The sequence below is a fragment of the Porites lutea genome, chromosome 1 (genome assembly GCF_958299795.1).
Source record: "Porites lutea chromosome 1, jaPorLute2.1, whole genome shotgun sequence".
In the NCBI taxonomy this organism is placed as follows: domain Eukaryota; kingdom Metazoa; phylum Cnidaria; class Anthozoa; order Scleractinia; family Poritidae; genus Porites; species Porites lutea.
This window is the reverse complement of record NC_133201.1, coordinates 28,906,095-28,932,220: the sequence shown is the minus strand read 5'-3', so window position 1 is coordinate 28,932,220 and position 26,126 is coordinate 28,906,095. Positions and strand designations below refer to the sequence as shown.

The following is a 26,126-nucleotide window of genomic DNA, read 5'->3' as shown; positions in this document are numbered from 1 at the left end:
GAAATGGCCAACTGGAGGGTGACACAGGCCGTGAAAACAACCTGAAGGCGACACACGCCGTAAAAACAACCTGAAGGCGACACACGCCATGAAAACAACTTATAAGCGACACACGCTGAAATGGCTAACTGGAAGGCGACACACGCCATAGAAACAACCTAAAGGCGACACACGCCATGAAAACAACTTATAAGCGACACACGCTGAAATGGCTAACTGGAAGGCGACACACGCCGTGAAAACAACCTGAAGGCGACACACGCCGTAAAAACAACCTGAAGGCGACGCAAGCCATGAAAAAACAAACTTATAAGCGACACACGCTATAAACACAAAATGGAGAGCAAAATATGAAAGATACCATGAAACTAGTGAAAGCGACTCACGCCAGAAATTGCCAACTGGAGGGCGACACACGCCGAGAAAAACTAACGTGAAGGCGACACATGCTATAACAAATGAAAGCGACGTGCGGTATGAAACAACTCGAAGCGACACTCGCTAAGAAATGAAATGGAGATGGATACCCGCCATGAAATCCAGTCTGAAAGCGACTCAAGCTAAAAAAGGTAACTCGAAGGAGGTATCACAGCCGGGCGAAGGGCTTCCAAAACATAGGAAGGATAGCGTCGGGAGCCTAGGCCATGCTCAGCGACGAAAACCGGAATGGCACACAAAAAACGCAAGTATATATGCCCTCTCGGGGCATGAACGTATAGAAAAGCCATCTGAAAAGTGATCCTGATGTTGGCAAAACATTTAAATACCACGCTCAATACCCAGGGGTAATGCAATGGTCCCAGGAGGGAAAACGTGCTAAATTATGGGGCCCGCGTACCCATTTCGGAGCAAACACATAAATGAAAATAGTGTGGTATGGTAATGATAGTAGCTCGACTTTACCCTACTTTAGCATTAACTCGAAGGCACATGCCAACAACAACAAAAAATTCAAGTAAATAAAGAGCAACAAGTACGACTTACAAAATAGTTAACTTTGTTAGACTTGAGAACGTTCCTGTTTCCAGTTTCTGGATTTTGTTATTATCAAGATATCTGCGTAATGAGAGAACGAAAGAATTGAGTGGACTAAAGCGCTAAAAACTCCTATCACAATAAAACCACTCTTAAAGAAAATATTGCCTCAAAATGCTCTTTAAGATCCAAAAAGGAAATTTTTCGCGCAGAAAAATATTCGTTTTCTTTAGTTACTCACTTTTTTGCCGTTCAAAAGAGGGCAAAAAAATGACGGTTCGAACTTCCCGCGTCCGCCATTTTCATCGGCGTGCAATCAAATTCCTCACTAAGATGACGAGGACACAAACAACCACAAGTATAACAACGAAGAACACAGGACTACTTTTATCAACTGAGCCCGTTAACAAATTAAAGACGGCAAATTCATGGCTTGATATTGTGGAATGGTAGCGATAGTGGCTCCACTCTACAATACTCTAGCATTAACTCGAAGGCACATGCCAACAACAACAAAAAACTCAAATAAACAGCACTTCAACGAGTACAACTTACAGCTTAGTTAACTCAATCAGACTTGAAAACGTTCCTGTTTCCAGTTTCTGGATTTTGTTGTTGTGAAGATATCTGCGTAATGAGAGAACGAAAGAATTGAGTGGACAAAAGCGCTAAAAGCTCCTATCGCGATAAAACCACTCTTAAAGAAAATATTGCCCAAAATGCTCTTTAAGATACGAAACGGAGATTTTTCGCACGGAAAAATGTTCGTTTTCTCATAATAACGACAATAATGAATTATTGATAATTATGAAAATTATTACTTAATAATAATAACAAAATGACAAATACAATGATATATTGGTAACACTTACAATTCTCTCAATTGTGCCATATTTGAGAAAATCCTCGCATCTAATCGCTGAATTTCATTGAAGTGTAAAGATCTGTTAGAAGGTAAAAACCAAATTACAGCACAATTAACAAATGGTTTCTTAATAGTTTTACTGGGAAAAAATCCCTGTAAATATGACATCCATAATGTTAATGTTAGTTGTTATTTAGATGTATGGATTAGTGTTTATAGAACAGTAATGAAACTGCATTCACATGGCAAAAACAGCTGAAATGACAATCTATAGGCCAAACGCCTTAATCGAAATTTCATTGTAAATGCAGAAGCAATAAAGCTAACTCAAAAACTCATTCATAATTCATAAGCCAAATGATTTATCAAATGGTCGATAATGCATCACGTGCCGTGACTTTATATCGATAAAACTTCCCGTTATAAGTATGCGGTGTTTTATCAGATATAAAGTCACTGCACGTGATTTATGAATATTAATTATCAGCACAGCAACTGACACAACAAATGGTGGGTGAATATTTAACATTCTTGCAAACTTACACACGCAGGAAATTGAGTATTGCACTAGATCGAACTTTGTTCTTTCACCAATTTAATCAGCCAAAAGTTTAGTGACTTAGCGGTAATATTGGCTATTACAGTATACGAGCGTTGCACGCAAGTCTTTCAGTTGTGAAGACGCAAGGCTCGAGTACTAGTTTTTCGTTTTCCTACCATTCGGCAATAGGCCATTTTACAGTTGTGTGCTCAGTGCCCTAGCCTTTGAATAGACGCGAGGCTGGCGGTGACCTTGTTTTGTTACAAACCTTCTTGTTTTTCATATGTAAATGATCATGTTCACGGGCTTGTTAGCATGAGAATACCACGATTTGCACTTGAAAAGCAGGCAGGTTTGTAACAAAACAAGGTCACCGCCAGCCTCGCGTCTATTCAAAGGCCAGTGCACTAAGCACACAACTGTAAAATGGCATATTCCAGAAAATCTCTTTAAAGGCTACTTTTTAACTGCACGTGTTGACTTTGGGGTAGCAATTTCGATTAACCTGCTCTTTTCCCCGGACATTTTAGGCTTCCGTAAAGCTCCGGAGCATAACGCCATGTCCTCTTCAGTTAGCGTCGTTCGAAGAAAAAAAGTTTTAAACGCGTGTGAGATTAAATTTTCTTGCATGTTGAATTTCATATATATCTATTTCGGCTCGTGATTTCAAACCCGATAAAAAACTGCTGCTTGTTCATTAAACATTACAGTAATGCAAAGACTTTTAAAATAATACAGTTGGACGCACGGAAGGGAGTGCTCGGCCAATTGGCTATACACGCCTGGGCGCCATCTTGAATCTTTAATTTATGACGTCATTCGCGGAAAGACTTCGGCCGCCATCTTTGTGTTTTGACTCGCGTGACAGTACCATGTCAGGACGAGAGGCAAAGTCAGGGCATTATGAATCGCTTTATTCCATTGTTTTCCTCTATAAAGATAACAAATACCAGCGAATCCTTTTACCAGGCTAAAGTATTCGCAGTTGTGCGGTTCGTTGGCGATATCATGTTCTAAAACAAACGCAACACTAAGAAATGTGACATAAGATCCCAAGCGATCACCATTTATTAAAAGCTAGCACGACTGCAGAGAATTAACAGGGTGGAGTACTCGACCGTAAAGGTGTGTAACTTAGTTTCTTTTGTGTTTGGGTTCTAATTCGTGCCGCTATATTCATCTCTCAAATATTGCTTTTTTGCTACGGGCAGAAACATACAATCGTCTGTTCTTTTCATTTTGGGGATGATGACTTCGGAAGTATGGTATTGTATTGTATTGTCTTTTAATACTGGTCGGTAACTTTTGAAAACGTGCAGCCTCCCCTCGATCGGTGTTTAAATGCCCTGTTCACAAGCCATACCTTATCCGTAAGACCTAAAATAAGATAAAGCTGGACAGGAATCTGATTCGAGGGAAACCAGATATGGTAAACACCACAGGAGTGAGGCGTGTGTTGAGCCAAATGATGCTGAGCGACACAGCTTACACGAATCTGACGCTGAAATTTCTGAACTATAATCTGAAATTTTAACACTAAAGATAGAAGGTAAAAAACTGCTAAATATTAAGTGAGATTAGTCTTTTTTTAAAGAATATTGAAGACAGGACCACTTTAATCCTGCCCAACCCAAATGACCCTGAAAAAGGTGGACCCTTTTGAGCTCAAGCTTAACATTAACTATGTGACAATAAAACTTGCGTTCTCAGGTGTCAAGTTTCATAATGTAAAAAGCGTTTGATTTCTAATAAACCATAACTTGATATATATTATCTATCACTCTTCTGTTTGGTAAAGCAGCCAACTATGACATTGTGCTTGATATGACAACACCACACTCTAAGCCCTGAATATGTATGTATACGTACATATAAATATACATGCTAAACCAATATTTTTCATGTACTCAGCATATATAGTTGACCAGTTTGCCATTCAATATTATTAGAAACATCATTCTGTGACACGAGAGTATTTTGAACAAACTTTGTTTGCAGTGAGAGATGGGTTTCCATTCGCAAACAAGTGCAAATTACAGCTACCTGACCCTGACCTGAACCTTTTATTTGGAAACCACAACATATTTTTGCTCTCACCTTTTGATTCTCAATTAAGGATGGATTAGGAATTTTCAAACAACTTATAAATTGTTCCTCCCTAAAATAGGGGCATTTGCAATACCACTCAAGCTGGTGTGTCAGTGTCAATTGGAAATTCAGGAAAGGAGCCATCAACAGCTCTAGGTCTTGGCAAATTGGAATAGTGGTCATTGAAGTTTGCCTGAGAGAGGTGTTTAACTCACTACCCGTGGAACCTTGTGTCCAGTTAATTAAGTTGAAACTATTGCAGGACAGTTAATTGTCTTAAGTGAATGAAAGACCTAGTAATTTGCCCTCTCTTTATTTTGGACAGTGTGGAGTTGCCTGGCTGCATACAAGGGACACCTTAAAGCCCCCATTTCTCCTTGAGCATTTCTCCCTGTAATAAGGACTAACGACATTATATGCCTTGTATGCATTATTTGAATTAGGGTTCGAACCCTAGGTCCTTGGTTTGTGCTACTGTTTTGAGTTGTGCACATTCCAGCTCTTGGGAATTCAGTTAATTCAAACACTTATATAATGTAAACATGTGATTACAGTAACCATTTCCTCCTGCTGTACAAGAGCATTCATCACAGCTGTTAACATTGTGAGGCCTTTCATTCTTCCTCAGTGATTTAAAGCATTCCCCTCTACATGAATTTATTGTCCATATAAGCCTACAATAATCGTCGTGACAGTCATTTTCAAATGAATATTTGTATCCCTTTTCGAGGGTGTTTTTTCAGTTTTTCCTTGCTTGTTCAACAATGGAAATGTAAGTAGAGTTCTTTGGAAGAATTGATCCATCCCTGCTCCAGCTCTCTTTAGTGGCTACATCTCTAACCAGGAATCGAGCTGTTAGCTTTCTGGATTACTGAGCTACGCCTTAACAGAGTGAAAAATTATTCTGTGCAAGTGTCGACTGGAGTGTAAACGTTTTTATCCAACTTCTTTCTTACCCTAAAACCTATACATAATAACATAAAAAACTCATGATGAAAAGCATAAACTTTTTATGGAGATAGAATTATCGTACATTTTGAAAGGATCAGAATAGCAACATGAAAAATCCTTTCAATCAGCTTTTATTTAATACCTGATAGATAATGTAAGTCTCTTACGAGCGGTAATAATTAATCGTTTTCAGCTTTTTTAATAAAGGCCCGCATAAAAAATGAAAAAGTATCAAAACCATTGCTAAAAAAGATTACCTGGGACGAAGTTACGCTCGTGTCTGTTGACGTAAGCCACGACGATTACATATAAGCCAAAACTTTAATTCGCACTTTTTTTGCATTTAAATCAGCTCTCGTTTGCCCTCGATATCATCGATCCAGGAATATCTTTGCACGAAAGCTTTAAAGTTACGATCACATACCCATAAAGACATTGTATAAAGAAAATATTCCTCTTGATATAAAGTAAAAACATTCCTTTTTATATGGACACACTGCAAAATCAACTTCAACAGAGCTTTCATCTTTGGTAGCCATTTTTGGCCACGTGTATGATCTTTCCGCGAATGACATCATTCATTGAAAATTCAAGATGGCGCCCAGACTTATTAAAAGCGTGTATACCAACAGGAAAGGCTCCAAGGCTGAATTTTGCTCTGCCAGAGTGCTTTTTAAAGGAGTTAGAATATTGGTGGAAAGGGCTAGCAATATCCAACTTTTTAAATTTTAACATGACGCGTTACGGAATTATAAAATCACTGTTATCCTCATCAAAATTTTGATTATGTATAACGTCAAACTCACTCTTTCCTTTTTATCGTTTGTTTAGATAGTACAAACACCAATAACCACAAAGAACAGAATCTCTGTTTTGTAATTCGTCCAGCTGATACTAAATAGCGATAAATTTAGTGTGGCATGATTAATCCAAATGGGTCAAAATATTCAACAAATGAATCAATATTTCGATAACAAACCCAGTGTGTTCCAGGTCCTTGATTATCATCGAGATTAACTATTCCACATTCTTTTCCAATCTTTTTTGGTAAAGTATTTCTACTAAGGATATCACGAAAATGTTTAATTCCAAGCTTTTTAATCCAATCAAACAAATCAAAGTTAGACAGTGGTTTGTTTACAAAATTGAGCCTAGAACTGGAATTGAATTGAATGGGCTGTTTGGTCCGAGTAACAGTCCTTTTCCTTTTCCTTTTACCTTTCCTTTGGTCTTTTTTTTACTCCCATTAAAATTGGATTTTCCAGCTTCCGTTATAAGGTTGTGGAAAATATGGGTAATGTTCTTCACCATGTGTTTGAACAGGTGGTACATAAACATTTCTTGTATTCGATGATGGTTGTTTATCAACTTAAAGTCCAGTTCCAAACATTTTTGATACTAAACTAATCGCCATTGGAATTCCAATAGATGCTAATGTCCCCAAAGATACTCCTTCAATTTGTTTTCTTGTTGGTTTAATAACCAATCATCCTCGTGTTTGATAAGCCTTGTTAATTTGGTCTATTTGTGCTTTTGTAAATTCTTTTTTGAAAGGTGGTAACATTAGAATATATTTCTTTGGAATAGTAATTCCTTTTCGAAATATTTTATTTCTTCCAAGTTCTCCAAGGTCAGTGGTAGCTCCAGTTGCTAATGGAGGAACAGCTTTTGAAATCCACTTCATTGCAAAAGGCAATACTTAAGCACCTAGAGATGCGAGTAATGTGAATCAGTTTCCACCTTGTTTTACCGATTTTTTAATCTGTGTTTTGCTTATTTTTATATCAGTTCCTGTTCCATTTGAAATAGTTTTTTTTATTTCACCAATTTTTCTTTTTGTCAACATTAACTCATCCGAACCTCGAAGATGAGAATGTTTTAATCGAAGAGTCAGAGGAGATTATTTCTCATTGCAGAAGCTAATTTTGACTTTTGATTATTTGTTAAACTTGCACCATATTCAAAATAAGTTGTCATTTATTTAAAGAATTATATTAAATTTAAGCTCGTAGCAAAAGTTTACCACCTTGTTGTTCTATTTCAGCGGTCTTTTCGCGAAGAACAAGAGCGTAAATATTATAATCTGTCGTTGTGTTGTCTGATAGTTCGTAATGAACGGCTATTTTTTTAACTCCATCTTTGATATCCATTTTTTGTTTCGTCAGCTCAAAATAAACAAATGGGAATAATGTTTTAAACTTACTTATATTAAGAAGTGTTCCACCTTGGAAATCGTTGTTTGCATAAACATATGACATTACATCCCTATAAACTCTTGATAAATCTTCATTTGGTTTGTAGTGAATATCAGGGTATTCATTTCCATTTCCAAATTCAAGGTAACATCTATTTAATGTTCTTGAGTCTGTTGATACACTAAAGGTGTTATACAAAAATGAATTACTTTATTGATTGTCAATATTTGTTGTGTTGATGAGAAATACAAAAACATGTCTTGGTTTTGAAATACTATTTGTAATAAAATAAAATAAATGAATAACGATTTGCAGGTAGCACATCCACATGGTGGTTCTGTAATTCTGAAATGACCTGTCTTTTGCTTGGAGTTATTTGACCTTTCAAAATTTTCATTTAAATAAGTCCATTTGTATGGTTTGAGATAATTTTCCATGTATAACTTTTGTCCTTCAGCAATAAATATTAATAGTGGACCAAAAAGTTGAAGTCGCAGTATAATTAATCTGTAATTATTTCCTGCTCCGTCAACTCCTCCTTGTCTCCAAATTAAATTTTGGTCTTTTTCATATTCAATTTCTTAATCAATTTTTGTATTTGGAAGTAAATTATATTCTAATGCTTCGATAAATGAATATCTGTTAAGAGGAATTTCGCAATTTACTTTGGATGATAAACCCAACAGTGCTTTTCTTGCAGCGAACCCCTTATTATAAGTTGCATTTACACCATCCACAAAAGTTCTTGCTTCATAAGCAGTATTAGCATCATTTCTACCGTGTTCAACATTTCGTGTTGTAGGGGAGCTTCGGCGCGCGAAGCGCGCCAGCGGAGCACCATGGGTAATAAAATTTGGTAAACCATCCATCCGAGAAAATTTGGTTATGACGTAGCGTACGCCCGTACACTCTTTGCGGGGGAGGGAAGCGAATCAGGTGTCAGCCCGTCCGGGGGAGGGGTATGTTATAAATCGCGCGATGCATTTGTGCAATCAACCTGTTTCTTGGCGGGAAATCGCGCAAGAAATGACGTGGCTGTTGTCGCGTTCAAAAACGTGTTTACTTCAACGGAACTACTTCATTGCATAAGGATTTTGTGTCCGGAGAGCTCAGTTTCTAGTAAACTGTTTCGAAGAAATTGTTATGGCAACAAACAATAGCGGATTGGATTCAAACTATTTGCTTTTAAGTGAAAAGCGACGGGAAAGAAGAAGAGAAAGGCATAGAGTAAGAAATAACAGGCGCGCTAGCGAAGAGGATTCAAGTGGAAAATTTATGCAGCATCTGCGACTTGTTCACTGATAGCTGAAGCTGACAGAGTTTTGATTCATCTTTTGATGTTTTTACCTGTCTTTTTGCAATGGATCTACAAAATGAAATATAGCAGCTATCAACATTCTTTTGTTATTCTTGGCTGGCTTGTTTACTGGGTTGTGGTTGAGAAATGCGCCGCACGACAAAAAGAAATCGGGAATCATCGTTTTCAGAAACAAGCTACTCTTAGTAAGCTTACTTCGCCTTGCTGGACCATGCGAAAAATCTTAAGCGATTCTGGCCTTATATACTTGATGGGTTTCGGTGCTGCATCTCGACCGGTAAGCTTGAGTAATTTTATTGCATTTTATGTGTTTTCTTTTTTCATGTTTATGCCGTCATTTTACGCACGTTTGTAAGGTTTGAATCAATTTATCTGACCTAGTAAAGAAGTTAAAAAGTCTTTAGACATTTTTTGACCGCGACTAGAAGAAAAAGTTCTGAAAAATAGTTAAGTTATCCTATTATTTGTAAAAAGAACACTTTGAGCGATATTCTTGCCCGGAGTTCATCTTGCAAAACAGCAAACGCGGCGAAGGCGGCTTAAAACTTAAGGCTTAATTTAAATCTATTCGTGACTCAGCTTTACTCTCAAAACACGTCTTCGCGAATAAAAATTGTTGACCTTTAAATGTTTCTTCGTATTATATTTGTTGTCTTGATTGTTTATCAAGATCTCGTTCTTACATGATCGCTTTGCCAGTTGTCGTTTTCAGTCGTCCGTGAACGCGTTGGTCACGCTCTACGTCCAATGTTTATGCTCTGATTAGTCAAAATTTGACAGGTGAGTTCATGCGGAAAATTTATGCAGCATCTTGAAACTTGTTTACTGTGACAGCTGAAACTTACAGAGTTTTGTGTCAACTTGTCATGTTTTTAACTGTCTTTTTCTACTGGATGTACGAAATGAAATTCAGCTACTATCAAGAGTCTTCTGTTATTCATGGCTAGTTTGTCTACTGGGTTTTTGGTTGAGAAATACGTCGCCTGTCAAAGTCGGAAATCCGATTTCGGATGGCATCGATTCGTTTTCGTTTTTCACCTTGCTTGATTGAAAAGTCTGAAGCGATGTAGCTTCCAGGAGCTGCCTGAGTAATTATTGTATTTGTGTTTGTTTTTTTCATATATCTAATTTCATGAAGCCGAGCGCAGTTTATGAGGCTATAGTTTATGCATGTTTGAATTAAGATTTGAGATATCTGACCTATAGTATGAGGTTTGATTTAAGCTTGCAGAACTATAAAAAGTCTTTAGTCAATATTTTCTCACTGCAAATAGAAAGAAAAAAAGTTGCGTTTTTATTTTGGCTGTAGAAAGAAAGCTTTGAACAATTTTCTCGCCTCGAGTTCATCTTCGAAAACAGCAAACACCGGGAAGCCGGCTTTAAAACATAAACTTAGGCTTTAAGCATAAAGACTCAGGATTCTTAGAGACACTTTAATACTTAATTATCTTCGTGAATGAAAATTGTTGTCTCTGTAAATGTTTCACCGAATTATATTTCTTTGATTGATTGTTAGTAGTCTCTCTTGCAATTTGCCGTTAATGTTTTCATTTGTAGGAGTACTCAAAACGTCGCGCGTATTAAACGCTTTTTAAGTTTACACATCGTTATAAAACTATTAGATAAAAAAAAAATACAATAAATTCTTTATTATGTTGAAATGTAACTCTATTAATGTTCATTCAAACACTCCACAGCTTTCAACTGGCTGGCCGTTGTATAGGAGTAGTATAGGGCGCACCGAATTAACCTCTTTTTTGGGCAGGAATTTCATTAACTTGGGCAGGAATAAATTAACGCCAATGACGTCATAACCTTTTGTCTTGATCTCATGAATAAAATGCGCAGGAATCTCATTAACTTGCGCAGGAATGAATTAACGGCGATGACGTCATAACCTTTCGTCTTTATTTCATGAGTAAAATGCGCAGGAATCTCATAAAGATAAGGTCATGTGCTATTTTTTATTTTGTGGCGGTCATGGTTGGTATAACCGGTTTGACAGGTTTTAGTTATTTTCGGAAGATGATGTCATATGTATTCCGGGGTACTATGATGTCATAGTTGTTTTGATTGGTTGACCGGAATTAGAAAGACGCTCATTGGTTGTCTCGTTTGACGAAGCATTCTGGTTGGTTGCCGTATTTTGTATTGTTTGAACGGCATAAAAGCTGCTCACTGCCAAGCGCATCGTTCACACATTGTGAGTAAGTTGAGTGCGAGTAGTCATGGCCTTCAACCAGTTCACCACTTTGGAAGAGTTTGAAAATTTCATCTGGCACAACGAGATACCAAGCGATCAGATTTCTGAAGCGGTGGATCGAAAGATGACCTTAACATTTCCAGAAGAGGTACGTTATTAACGTTTGAATGTCATTCAAGGGTAGATTCTTTTAGTAACACGTAGTTTCATTCTAGGTCCAGCCTTCCAATACACCTTTGCAAGATTCCAATATTCCTGCTGAAGTGTTGCAGCCATGGAATGATTGGGAGAAAGAGTTTGAAACGTTAAGAGTTCGGTAAAGTTTGTCCCTGTTGACACGTAAAAATGTAGTTTAAGTACTTTGAGTCTCATCATATCTATCTTCTCAGCCTTCTCCGAACCAAGTACAGAGTGGAGCTGGTAGAAAACGATCCTCGCAGGTAGGTGTTTTCGTAATTACTTTACTCACTTTTCTTATTTAAACACATAGTTTGTCAGGCATTTATACGATTTACGTTTATTTTATAGGATGATGTAGACATATCTCCTCCCGCTAAAAAGACGCGACATGAATGTCCCACTTGCAAAAAAGTATTCACTCGAGCAGATAATTTAAAACAACATCAACAGATACACATCAACGAGAAACAGCACGACTGTCCTAAGTGTGACAAGAAATTCAGACGAAAATCGCATTTATTACGGCACGAAAAACAAGTTCACGGGCGCCGAACAGCTCAACGGGAATACAAATGTACTACCTGCGGAGACGTATTCCACAATATGGCACCATTCCAAGCACATCAAAAGACGGCTCATACCAAACCCTCTTTAAGTAAGAAACGTCCAAGGGACGAGGAAACAGGTAGGAAGCAGTGAACTTTTCTGTTATATTTCAGTAAGATAAAATTATATTTTGTGTCAAGGATTAGTCTTAGGTAACTTTTTACTTGCTTCTTGCAACACAGTAGAGGCTATGGCGTGTTTGAACATGTCTTTTGTTTGAAAGCTGCACCGTATGCAAATTTGAGGTGAAGTCAGTGGAGTGGAACAATTGGATTAGTCGTATGTAAATTTAAGCCGTGGGATGTTAAAACAATAGAGGCTAGAGTATGTTCGAACAAGTCTTTGGATTGCCTTTGTACAGAGGCTTAGCACAACATATTTTAGACATGATGGAACAAAACCTTTGTTCAGATAGTTAATCCTACACAAATGTTAGGTAAAAGCAATGAAGTGGAAAAAAATTGGATTAGTCGTATGCTAATTTGAGTATGTTAAACAATACATTGTATAAACAACTCTTTTGTGTTTCTGGATACCTCGTTTGGATTTGGGAATAGACATTGGAATTTTTATTTCCCATTTAGAGCCAAAACCCAAGAAAATGAAGCCCAATCCTATCGAGAAAAAAGCAACTTCAAGTTCCAGCTGGCAGGAAGATCCAAGAACCTTGACTGACTTATCTGAAGTCCAACAAAGTCCTGTTCTCGAGTACCGTCACTACTGGCATCAAATCCGCACTCGATTCAACCGCCAAAACCGGCTCCTGGACTGGTATAACTATCGTCTGTCTTCCCCGCAACCTCAAGAGGTTATACAGCACCTTGACGAGATCTTTACCAACCAGTCAACCGTGTTTAAACTTAATGTCTCCTTTGGTTTCATTCTGAGAAACAACGAGACCGGTGCACTACAATATTACTATGCCTCCAGAAATAACGAGCAAGTCTTTGAGGCGCCCTTTCAAATCACAACCGCAGCCGATCTTCCACATGTCCGTGAAGCATTGCAGAATCTCGATGTCCTAGAATGGGTACGCCAACGTCGCCCCAACTCCAAATGGGTCGTAGAACACGTGACCAATATCACTTTCTTCGTCACCAAGCTACGAGGCCATCCGATAGGGAGAGGTCAAAGTCTGCCTCACTACATCGTGGAAAATCGCGGTATTGATGCCTTAGATCGAAACCGACAGACTGGTAAACCATACAAAGACAATCTCTGTTTCTTCCGGGCCTTGGCTGTTCACAATGGTTGTCATCCGAAAAATCTGGAGCGGGATGCCAAACATTACTATGAGAAATATCGAGAATTTTTTCCTGAGAAAAAGAAATTTTGTGGTGTAAAGCTGAAAGAACTGATAGACCTAGAACACCTATATGAAGTCAATATCTTTGTATATGCATTGGAGCCCACCAAACAAGATGGAGAAGAAAATGAAGACGATGAACCCAATGATACCAAGCCAGAGATTGCCGCGGAGCTGATCCATCGATCTCTTTGTCACTATCCAAGTACCCTCTACCTTAACCTTTACCAGCGCCATTTCTCCTACATTAAAGATTTGAAGAAATACACCAAATCTTACTGCTGCTCTCGATGTGGGAAATTCTGGAAACATGTGGGTATGTTACATCGCCACGAGAGAACCTGCGAGGCTAAAGTCCATTACACGTTCCCTGGCGGTGCGTACAAGACGCCACCCACCATCTTTGAGCTGCTCGAAGATGAAGGCTTCACCATTCCACCACATTTAAAGTACTTTCCATACAGAGCCGCCTTTGACTTCGAATACATGTTTAATCGTCAGACTGGCCTAAATAATACCGAAAAACTCACCTGGAACGCCAAGCATATTCCTCTAAGTGTCAGTGTCTGCTCTAATGTCCCAGACTACGACCACCCCAAGTGTTTTGTGTCAACTGGGGACTCCAAACACCTCGTCAAAGAGATGATAGACTACCTAGTGGAAATCAGTCAAAAGAGCTCCGACCTGATGAAGCAAGAGTTTTCATTCCTATATGAAGCGATAGACCAAAAGCTAGAAGAAATAAAACAAAAGTCAGAACAACAGACTGGAGAGAGTGGTACAGACGTTAGCGTCCAAGAAGATAGCGATGATGAAGGAGAAGATCTTATGGAGACCGATGATGAAGAAGAAGACATAGAATCTGAGACAGAAGAAGATCGTGCCTTCCTGGATGATGAAGTGGAAAGTGAGCAAGGTGTCTCGTTTTACCGAGCTTTAGATCGCGAACGAGAGAACCAGAGTGATGATGAAGAGTATGTGGACGATAAACCAGAAGCGAACCATCCTGAACCTCAGAAGAAAAAAGTCCACCCCTTAAAGAAGCTGAGAGAGAGATTCGAGGAATACCTTGAAGAACTCCCGGTTCTTGGTTTCAATTCTGGAAAATATGATTTGAATGCTGTGAAAGGATTTCTCTTCCCTGTCCTAGTCCAGAATGAGGAAGTACAGTTCACCATAAAACGTAACAACAATTTCATGTGCTTGAAGTCCGAACACCTTCGCTTTCTCGATGTCACCAACTTTCTTGCTCCTGGGTTCAGCTATGCCAAATTCCTGAAAGCGTGCGAATGTCCGCAAACCAAAGGTTTCTTCCCATACGAATGGATGGATTCGCTTGACAAGTTAGACCACCCTTCTCTTCCTCCTCACGACGCCTTCTTCTCTACACTGAAAAACGAAAACATCACAGGGCAAGAGTACCAGTACTGCCAACAAGTGTGGTCTGACAACAACATGCAGACATTTAAAGATTTTCTGATCTGGTATAACAACCTTGACGTCCAACCCTTCTGCGATGCCCTTGAAAAGATGTGCGCCTTTTGGAAAGACAAGAACATTGACATGCTGCGACAAGGAATCTCTATCCCCGGTGTCACCTTGACTTATCTGTTTACAACCCTGGAACCTGGCATTTACTTTTCTCTCTTTGACGAGAAAAATAAAGATTTATACACTTTGTTCAAGAAAAATATGGTAGGAGGCCCCACCATCATCTTCCACCGATATCATGAAAAAGACAAGACCAAGATCAGAGAGAGAGAGATAACAGATCAAGGCAAAGAACCAAAAATGTGCCAGAAAATAGTAGGATATGACGCCAACGCGCTCTATCTCTGGGCCATCATGCAAAACATGCCCACAGGATCTTTTACGAGACGACGCGAAGAAACCAAGTTCAAAAAAGAAAGTTCCACCAAGATGGCCACCGAGTGGTTGGAATGGAAAGCTGAGGAAATGGGAGTTCACATACGTCACCAGATGAACGACACGGAAAAACGCATAGGTGAAAGAAGGCTCCCAGTGGATGGTTTTCATGGTCCTTCACAAACAGTTTTCCAGTTCCACGGCTGTTGGTGGCATGGTCATAACTGCTACCTAACTAAAGGAAAGGAAATTAATGAAAAAAGAAAGAAACCAATGGCTGAGCTCAGGGAAGAAACTACAGCAAATTCAAAGTATATCAGAGATCAAGGCTACAATCTCATGGAGATGTGGGAGTGCCAGTGGCGCCGAATGAAAAAAACTGACTCTGCAGTTCAATATTTCATGAACAGAAAGTTTCACCGACCCCTTGACCACCTCCAGACCCTGGATCAAAATCAGATTATAAAAGCTATCAGAGACGAGTCTCTCTTTGGTGTTGTCGAGTGTGACATCACAGTACCTGACCATCTGAAACCGAAGTTCCCCGAAATGTGTCCAATCTTCAAAAATACGCAGATTTCTAAAGAAGATATTGGTGAATACATGCAAACCTTTGCCGAGGAGCAACATATCATGCCTCAACCTCGTAGAAGTCTAATAGGTATCTATTTTGGAGAAAAGATCTTGTTGGCCACACCGCTCATTAAATGGTACTTGGAGCACGGGTTAGAAGTCACCAGGATTTGACAAGTGGTCGAGTACACACCCGTTCCTTGTTTCCAGCCCTTTGGAGAAGCTGTCTCCGATGCCAGGCGTGCTGGGGATGTGGACCCGAACAAAGCCATCATCGCAGATACAATGAAATTATTAAGTATGATTTCATTTGTAAAAGCATTTTGCCACTTTTTTCCTTATGCAAACCTTATTAATGTTCTGAGACATTATTTATTAGGTCGGGAATTCCAGTTACGGGAAGACGATCACGGACCAAGAACGCCACAGAGAGGTTAAGTTCTGCGAAGAAACAAAGGCCTCACGGCTTATCAACACACCCTTCTTTAGACAGATTGACCCGATCGAAGACAACACTTCTGAAGTCCAGTCTTGCAAGAAAACGGTCAAGTTGAATCTACCCATGCAAATCGGATTTTTTGTTTATCAGTATGCTAAACTCAGAATGCTTCAGTTCTATTTTGATTTTCTTGACAAGTATTTAGATCGTACTGATTTTCAGTATTGTGAAATGGATACAGACTCTGCCTATATCGCGATCGCGGGTCCATCAGTTGATAGTTTAGTCAAACCTGAGTTAAGGGCAGAATTTCAAAAGGATAAGTTTAACTGGTTCCCCAGAACCGATACACCAGAGAACAATGCATATGATAAGCGAACACCCGGTCTTTTCAAAGAAGAATGGTCAGGGGAAGGAATAATCGGTCTCAGTAGTAAAACCTATTATTGTTTTGGTTCCTACGATAAGTTTAGTTGCAAAGGAGTAAACAAAACATGTAATGATATCAATAAAGAAAAATATCTTAATGTTCTACTGACCAAACAAAGCAGTTCAGGACTTAACAAGGGTTTCCGTGTAGTTAATAACAGTATGTATACATACGAACAAGTTCGTGATGGTTTTTCGTACTTTTACCCCGAAAGAAAAGTATTGGACAATGGGGTAACCACCATTCCATTAGACATTTAACGCTGCTTTGTAAATAATTTCTTGTACATAGATTAGTTTTGTTCTTGGAACTGAAAATTTTTATAGAATTTCATTACGCACAAAGAGTTTTCAAACATTGTAGTGTGTGACTTGTAAATAAAACTAAGTTGGCTGAAAAAAATGACTTGTTTCCTGACTCAACGCGCACGGCTTACACGCGAGAGCTCCACGCGCGCCCAGGGGAAAAAACACAGGGCTAAAAAGGTGCCCTTTATGCCCTTTCTGCCCGATCTGCCCGATCTGCCCGATAAATTGTATGTTTCAAACAGTTTAGTTCAGTTTTAGCCAACCTTTCAGAGGGGAAACATGAAGAGACTAAGATGTAAACATTGTCCGATTCCAGGTTGCGGGTCTAAAGTTTTAGTTCGATTAGCAAATCATTTAACTCAAGTCCACGACTTATCGGAAATAGAACGAAAATATTGGCTTCAATTTGCAAAATTACAAAATACCAATGCGATTCGTGTGTATGACAAAGAGGCTGAACCCAAAACAGCGTTTCTATAAACAAGAGTGCATGCAGTTAAGTTAATCAGTTGTGATCATGGACACGAGATGGAAACATCCTTTCCCCGCACTTGTGGCCGGCCCAACTTGTTGTGGGAAAAGTCAGTTTGTAAAACGTTTACTAGAAGCAGGAGAAGACATGATTGATGGTGCTCCGGGAAAAATCATCTGGTGTTATGGCATGTATCAACCAGCCTACGATGAGATGCTTAAAACTATTCCGAACATTTTGTTTGTTGAAGGAGTGCCTGGTGATCTGGAAACCCTAATTAATCCCTCTATGCGGAATTTAGTCGTCATTGATGACTTAATGCACGAGCTTAGCAATGATCAGCGAATGACTAATTTGTTTACCAAGGGCTGTCACCATCGCAATCTCAGCGTGATCTTTATTCTCCAAAACATGCTTCATCGTGGAAAAGAACTGAGAGATATGAGCTTGAATTCGCATTACCTAGTGGTGTTCAAAAGCCCACGTGATAGTAGTCAAGTCAATCATTTAGCAAGACAAATGTTTCCCAGTCATGTCAAATACATGCAAGAAGCTTTTGAGGATGCGACAAAAAGACCCTATGGATATTTATTTTGCGATCTTAAACCGGAAACGCCTACCAACTTCCGGCTGCGTACGAATATTTTCCCCGGGGAGACTCAGTACGCTTACGTCAGAAAAGTATAAAAAGCGTGAACCACATCATTTTTCTTCAGTTGAGGATGGCACAGCGACTTAGAAAGAACCACGATTTTCTGAAACTGCTTGTCAAGTGTACACCAGCTCAGCGTAAAGCCATTTTGAAGGTGGCAGACGACGCTTTAGTAAGAACCATTTGTGAGTGTGTTTAAACGTGCTTAAAGGAACAGTGCCTGTCAGTAAGCCAGCAAAGAAAAAACTTTTACCTCACAAGAAATCTTTGATCGCTTTAGCCGAAAAAAGTACACCATTCGATAAGAAAAAGAAATTGTTGGTACAACACGGAGGAAATTTTTTAAGTGTTTTGCTACCTCCCGTTCTCCGTGTGTTAAGTTCGATTCTTACCTAAAATGAATCACACAAAGCGCATGGTTCTCGTGCCCGAGAACACCTTGGAAAGATTACAGCAACGCCAGCAGATACTAACCCCACCCGTCACACAAACTCTTAGAAACTTGGATAGTGAAATGACCGATATTTTATCCAGTAAAGAACTTGATGATGAACAAAAAGCTAGGCTTTACAATCAAGTGTTGCAGCGGTACTTGACTTATTACGATCAGCGAAAAGGTCAACCTCTTCATGTGAAAATATCAACCCCCAAAGCAGTAGAAACACCTAAACCAGAAGAAAATGAACAACCTTCGGAAGAACCTGTCCCGGAAAAATTCACTTCATCAGCCGTAGAGGCAGAGGTCATGAAAAGTGTACCCAAAATTTACAAAGCCGGGGCTAGACAATTGTTGGATAAAATTGAAGAGCATCAAGATGTATTGCATTGGAATGATAAAGGAGAGCTTTTGTATGTTTTGTATTCCAGGTTCTCATCTGGTGGACCAAGTCAACGACACATTGCGCCACCGCAAAGGATTTGAACCAGTAGGATGGTCGGTGTTTGCGAGGGGTCTGGCCCGAATGAATGTACCGGAAAATCTAGTGCGTAATCCACAGAGGCAAAGTGCTGTTCGAGAATTTAAAGCAAGAGTAAGAGACGAAACCCCTAACAGTCTTTCCTGTTGGCTACCTAGCCCACCTGTGACGGTATCCCCCGTGAAAAAACAGCGGCGAAGAAATGCGAGTCCACGCCCTGAGGCCGTGCGCTGGTTACGGTTATAAAATCACCACAAGAGACATTATTATTATTATTGTAAATCATCTCTTTATTTTGTTCACTCAATAAAAGATGTTGAAAAGAAATTACAAGGTGTTTATTTATTGAACTTTGTGCTGTGCTTGTGCTCTTTGCTTGTTTACATCAGTGCGATATTTCGGAAGACTTATAGGAAAATGTGTTTCAATAAATCGCTTGACAAGACTATCATTTTTACGTGTGTTATTAGAAAAACGATGCACAATTGTACTCATACTTACTTGCCGACTACGATATAAAGCAAAATACAAACAGTAATGTCCGCAGACTTTGGAATAGATGCTCTGTAATGTCTCAGTATTAAAAATCCACTGGTTAGAATTGTTGTTTAAAAAGATAGTAAATGTTCCTGAATATTTGCTGGGAGGTGCTCCGTAAGAATCGAAAAATTCTCCCTCTTGCTCCTTGGTGAAATAAAACGCCACCCAATGCGAACCTGGCTTGTCACTCGTATCCACATTGGCGATATATAGGGCTGGGTATTGCGAAACACTTGCAGGTAGCTTGTCTGAGGGATACACGCCTTGAAACACACCTCGTGTAAATTTATCCTTTCTCAAAATAAGGGTCAGTTGAATGGTGTCCATTTCTAGTTTGTGTAGTCGTAGAGAACGTTTCGGTTTGCGTCGACCTCAATCACGTTTTGAAATTCAGCGTAGACGATAAGGTTAACCGTGTTGGCGAGTGCTTCCGAGAAATGAAGCTCCAAGCGCAGGTTTCCTTGTTTTATAAGCTCAAAATGATCTCCCGGGCAGTGATCTGGGGTCAAATCAAATGCGAATAAGGTGTAACCAGAGCCGTAATCACTTCTATTTACCTGATTGCCCGTATCCTGGGAAAGCTTTCCAATACCAGAGAAAAGACTTTGATAGCTGGCTATCACATTTTGACCACCAGCGGCGTCAAACTTCAGGAACAAAGGTTTTCGGGGAATTTGTTCTCCGTCCACGTACACACCCACTTGAGTTAAATTGTGGTGATTGAAGTTGAAGGGGTTGGTACGGTAACTCCCATTGTAAGCCTCTGTGTCCACTAATCCCAATACTATGCGCTTGGGAGTTTGACCCAAAAAGATGTTGTCAGGGTTAACACTACTAAATCCTCTTGGAATAGAGAGCACTTTACAGTCGATTCTGCGAATGGGGTACTTGGCGCTGGAGTGTTTTAGCCCAGCTGCATGGCCTAGAATGATAGAAGAGGCAACCTTGACTCTGCGTACAAACAAGATGGCTTCTGTGATAACCACTTTGAAATTAGCTCCGGCTGCTGAGGACACAAGACAAAACACATTCTTGGCTCGGTTTAGTTTGATTCTTAAATTAACTCCATTGAGCATCAACCGGTCTTGAAAGAATATATCACTGTGAATGGGTCCCATCATATCCACCGTATGACTCTCTTTGGTAAACTCATAGCGAGCCTTTAATCCAAGGTTTGCTTCATCGTCTGCAGCCAAGGGGTTCACTACATTCATCTTTCCAGCAGTATCTTTGTAAAACATGGCCATAGAAAGTTGACTTGTTTTAGCTTCTTCCCCGTAGTTCAGCAAAGACTCAATCATGGCACGATAGGGGTAAGTATTAGTGGATGCAGATATAAGTCGCTCATCCAAGGAAACGTCTACTTGTGAAAACAGAGAATGTAAAAACAGGTTTACGGGACCCACTTGAATATCTGCATCTAACGCGGTTCCTTTTGCTTTCGTGATCTTAGCTTTCACATAAAGTTGTGTTCGCGCTAAATGTAAATATTCTTCTCCGGTTCCAGATACGTTAAATTCAATAGGACCAGTGTCCGTGATGTTGCTGAGGGTGATATTCAATCCATTGCCCTTTGTGAATAGAGGTTTGTGTCGCAGGAATAGTAAAAATATCCAGCTCTGATTTAGTACACTCGCGTGACTCGTGATGAACGAAGGCCATTCTATTCTTTGTCAAAAATGGTTTTCGATTTCTTCTGCTGTGGAGATGTTTTTGCTTTCTTGCCCGGAGGCGAACTGATTGTTGAGCCTTGCGCTTTCCTTTTTACACGTTTTTTGCCAGCTCCTGACTGCGCTTGCTGTGACTTCTGGGACGTCATGTTACCTATAGCTTGTTTAGCCTGTTTGCTGATTGCCGTTTTAATGTTATCTCCGCCAAGCTTATCTTGGGCAACATTGACACCCGTTTGTAAAGCTTTTTTTCCAACCACCTTAGCACCTTGTTGCAGGTGGGGCATCGCCCAGCGGAACAGACCTTTAAATATGGATCCTAAGCCATAACCTCGCTGAAATCGAGCTCCGTGAAATGCAGGTAAATTTCCACCTTTTTGCCTGGCTTGATCTACATAGTACTGTTCGTAAAGCTTATGATTTGGGGCGTGGAGTTTTTTCATTTTTTTAAAGTACTGAGGTTGACTCTGACGAAAATGAAGTGTTAACAACACTCTTCCAAACTCAAATGGCACAGATTCCCCTGTGTCTGTCTTTATATTGACTTCGATGGTTTCAAATTGCTTTCTGCTGACAGGTACATATTGAGGGCGCAAAAACGATTTACTGACTCGCTGGCCATCCTCTCCTTCTACGGGAACAATTCGAAGCAAAGGGACCAGTGCATCGCCAACATATTGTGACTGAATAAGATCACAGTAAATGAAAAGGTCGTGAAAGCCATACTCCAAATCCACTTGTCTTTCAGCGGTAGAGGTATTAGAAATAATTTCTTCTGGTGAAAATCCCAGCAGGTATCCAATGTTACCAAAGAAAAGTTCTACGTTATTTTGTAGGTGAATAGTCACCTTTCTAGTGAAGGTATCGTAGGAAAATGTTACATCGTTACTGAAACGCTTTACATACTCGATCAGCCCTTTCATCTTTGATAAGATATCTTCAATGGAAGAATAATGACCCGGTGGTATAATTAGGACCTCCCATACTCCGGACAATTCTTGGTTCCGAAGGAAGAATCGATTACCAAAATTTCCTTGGACATTATTCCAGCTGTGGGGATAATGAATTTCTGTTAACGCTACTTCCCAGTCCCCCGTCAAGCTAACGGTTTGACGTAAACCAACATGGTACTCCGTTAATGTGTTGTTGGGAAACTTATCGAGGCTGCTATTGCTTGGAAGATGCAGGTAAAACTGTGTTACCTCCATCGTATCGTGTGTTCAAATGAACATTTATTCCTGGCGTTTTTAATTTATAACCATACACAACAACATTTGTTTTCAGTTAAAATAACCCTTTTATTGGCTTCACGCAAAATGTTGCAACTTTGAGATATTACTTTCTGCTATCCAGCTATTAAACTTGTCTGGGTACCCTTTCCATTTTACAAGATACTCTACTACCCCTTTACGCTTTCTCTTCCGCAAAATCTTTTCGACCCGGTACACATCATCGTTCTTAATAATTTTCTGCAATTCAGGCTCATAAAATGTTTCATCTAAGATTTCTCCTGCATCATCTTTTAGTTTATAAACGGGTACTTGACGAGCCATTCGCTTGTAAACAGTAAAAATTTCTTCCGTAAAATTAGGTAAGTAAGATTTTTCAAACGTTCTCTTTACTTTGCTGATCCTAACACGATCTCCCACTTGAAATTTAAAACGCACACGCTTTTCAACGTCATTACCATACAAAGTATCCCATACTTGAGCTTCATTCGCTTTAATCACCTAGCTCGGTTTCATTTTAATACTTCGGTGGTAGGTGTTATTGTAAGAAGATACTAACTGGGGTAGTACATTGATATAGGTGAGAGTGTTTTTGGCCGTGAAATATTCATACATCTTATTCTTAAATGTTCGGTTAAAACGCTCAACCACTGAGGCTTTGAGCCCAGAGTTAACAGTAAAACAGTCAATGTTGTTGTCACGCAGCAATTTCTGGAACACACGATTTAGGAACTCTGTTCCCTGATCTGTTTGCAGTTTGGTAGGTTTTCGACCAGTAGAAAGGATCTTTTGAAAGGCTTTGACCAGTTCTTGACCTTGTTTTGTCTTCAAAGGTAACACAAAGGCGTACTTGCTGAAGATATCTATACAAGTCAGTAAGTATTTATAACCCTTGTTGTAGCGACTGAGACTTTGAAGATCGACCAAATCCGCTTGAAACTGGGCATCTATTCCAGGAGCGATGACTCGGCTTCTCTTGTAGCGTCTTCGCGCGGGCTTGTGAAGAGTATAAACATCTTGCTGACTCAACCATTCTCGGACTTGTTTACGCGATATCTTGTTCTTTCCTTTCTCTTTGACTGCTCTGTAAACAGCATCTAAACCACCGAAACTTGCGGGTTGACTTGAGTCGAGGTAGATGCTGGCTAGTTTTTTCTCCATCACAAAATTCCGAGTTTTGTACAACCACTCTACCACCGCAGCAAGCTAATACACAACGTATGCGATTGAAGATGTGTTCAAATCCAAAAGTGGACGAAGGAGGACAGCAAACCGTCGCTGATGATCGCTATGAAGGTTCAAACCCGAATGATTTCTTTCCTCTTGATGTTTACTTATATAGCTACTGTGGAATCTGGGTGAGAGTGGGCACGAGAAAATTAAATAGTAGTTCCCATTCCTCCTCAGTTAATCCCAGCTGATCCGCGAAGTTCAAAAATACCACCAATCGTCCCCTGCTTACTTTTGAAAAGACCTCAGAGTGGAGTTTTTTCAACTTTTCTAGACTCGAACCCGGCAGATCTTTAAATTTTTGTTGAAGCATTTCCATTTCAGTTGAAGACACTTTCAATGTTTTGGCTTGTGCGCGATACAGAGAAAAGTCGATCCGAAGCAAAGACAGAGAAAGCCCCATCTTGACTAACACAGAGACAAACACACACTGACTCACAATTTAGTCACAAACAAATTTTATTACTTTTACAAACAAAGCTTGTTTTGAATGTCATTAATTACAGGGTCATAAAAATACGGCAACCAACCAGAATGCTTCGTCAAACGAGACAGCCAATGAGCGTCTTTCTAATTCCGGTCAATCAATCAAAACAACTATGACATCATAGTACCCCGGAATACATATGACATCATCTTCCGAAAATAACTAAAACCTGTCAAACCGGTTATACCAACCATGACCGCCACAAAATAAAAATAGCACATGACCTTATCTTTATGAGATTCCTGCGCAGTTTACTCATGAAATAAAGACGAAAGGTTATGACGTCATCGCCGTTAATTGATTCCTGCGCAAGTTAATGAGATTCCTGCGCATTTTATTCATGAGATCAAGACAAAAGGTTATGATGTCATTGGCGTTAATTTATTCCTGCCCAAGTTAATGAAATTCCTGCCCAAAAAAGAGGTTAATTCGGTGCGCCCTATACTACTTATAGGTGATTTTGGAAATTTTTTTAGCGATTTCGCTAAAAGCCCACGCGTGCTTCGATCGTCGTGAATATTGAATGAGTGTAATTTAAATTTCAAAACTGTGAAATACTGCATTCTGTCTGAGGTCTGTATGATAAAGCCTCATAGTACTGTTTCACCTCAGACTGTCAGATGTGATGTATAAAAAGTATAAAAGGTTGGTTTACACGCCCCCAGATTTGTTAGCAAGATTTTGTAAAGCAAACTTGTCAAACGGAAAAATTCTGCCGGATTTGCTTCCCAAGTATTTGTTTTCCAGGCCTAATGTACTGTGATCAAGAGCCATTATGGACGTTAAATGTGATCGAAGATGATTGCTATTTTTTGGGTGTACATATAAAGGCCGTCAACTCGATGTAAGGTTTGGTGCACTCTTAGACTGTTAACAAATTATTTTTCTCTCAAATCACTTAACCTTAATCCCTCAAAACAAAAGTCACATGAATGTGCTCTAAAGTGAACTGATTTGTGGAATACAAGTTTATTGTTTGATTGAAATTACAAATTTGTTAATGGGAGCTTCGCTGTTAGCGCTGGCTAAATCTATATATTATATTTAATCTCCTCTCCACTTCTTGTTGTGTCAAGAAAGTAAAATTCGTTTGTGCCAATACTCTCAGCATATGAGGGATTATACTCAAGCAAATTTTTGATATTTACACAATGGTTGGCATAATTACAACTATAAGCCTCTCTTCCATTCGCAGTCATTTTCAAATTTTTTCTAAATGAATTGGAACCATTTACAATTCCGTTATGGTCAGTAGCAGCAAGTGCTGCTGCGTTTGCTAATTTATCCACTTTAAAATCAACTGATAACCTTGCTTTATACCAATCAAATGGAGTGGCTTCTCCTGTATTATCAGCAACAATTTTAAGACCGACTCTGTTTTGATAAGCAGTGTTTGCTGGGTCAATATCGAGAGCTTGTTCAAGGTCAAAAACAACATCTTCATATCTTTCAAGATATTTTGGATTTCTAAAGGATTTCACAGTACTTTTATAATTATATAATTTTCCTCTTACAAATTTTTCCTCCACTCAAAATTGGATTCACTCTTTGATTTATCTCTTTGTGAGTCATTTTCTTTCGAACTGGCTTAACACTTACATTATCGTTAAGATTAATTTTTTTTGGAATTTTTTTACTCTCACCACTTTTTGATAACATTTTAACTATTTTATCACCACCCTTTTTACCAACATGTTCACCAGTTTTTGTTGCAGCTGCTGTCACTGCTTTTTCAGCTCCTTTTTTAGCCGCTTTTTTCATTGTTTTTAATTTTCAAATAATTTTTTACCAAACGACTTAACTACTTCAGTTATTCCTTCTCCGTAAATATGTTGTCTTGTAAATTTCCCTGTTTCATTTTAAACTCCGATTGTCTCATCATTTTATTTATAGAATTATATTACATCGAATTCATGACGGACTTTGCTCACCAAAAAAAATTATGCAAATTAGGCTAAGGGTAGATTGAATCTACCCATGGCTTATGATTAACTGAAACAGGAGATCACAATTCGCGCCTTCATACGACTGAGGTGTTACTTTGGAATCCTCGGTAATTAATTTTTTCGCACTTGCCGGCATCCA

General features: G+C 39.2%; 2 protein-coding genes across 2 annotated transcripts; one reads left to right on the top strand and one right to left on the bottom strand.

Annotated features, from left to right (window-relative positions):
- The first annotated feature begins 12,842 nt into the window (after positions 1–12,842).
- On the top strand, positions 12,843–16,796 carry LOC140927489 (uncharacterized). The gene is made up of 3 exons (XM_073377151.1): positions 12,843–12,861; positions 12,948–15,819; positions 16,061–16,796. The coding sequence occupies exons 1-3, from the start codon at positions 12,843–12,845 to the stop codon at positions 16,794–16,796; spliced, it is 3,627 nt and encodes a 1,208-aa protein (XP_073233252.1).
- A 2,958-nt stretch (positions 16,797–19,754) lies between these two features.
- On the bottom strand, positions 19,755–20,726 carry LOC140927477 (uncharacterized protein F54H12.2-like). The gene has a single exon (XM_073377141.1). It carries the CDS (start codon positions 20,724–20,726, stop codon positions 19,755–19,757), a length of 972 nt encoding a protein of 323 aa, XP_073233242.1.
- Between the last annotated feature and the right edge of the window lie 5,400 nt (positions 20,727–26,126).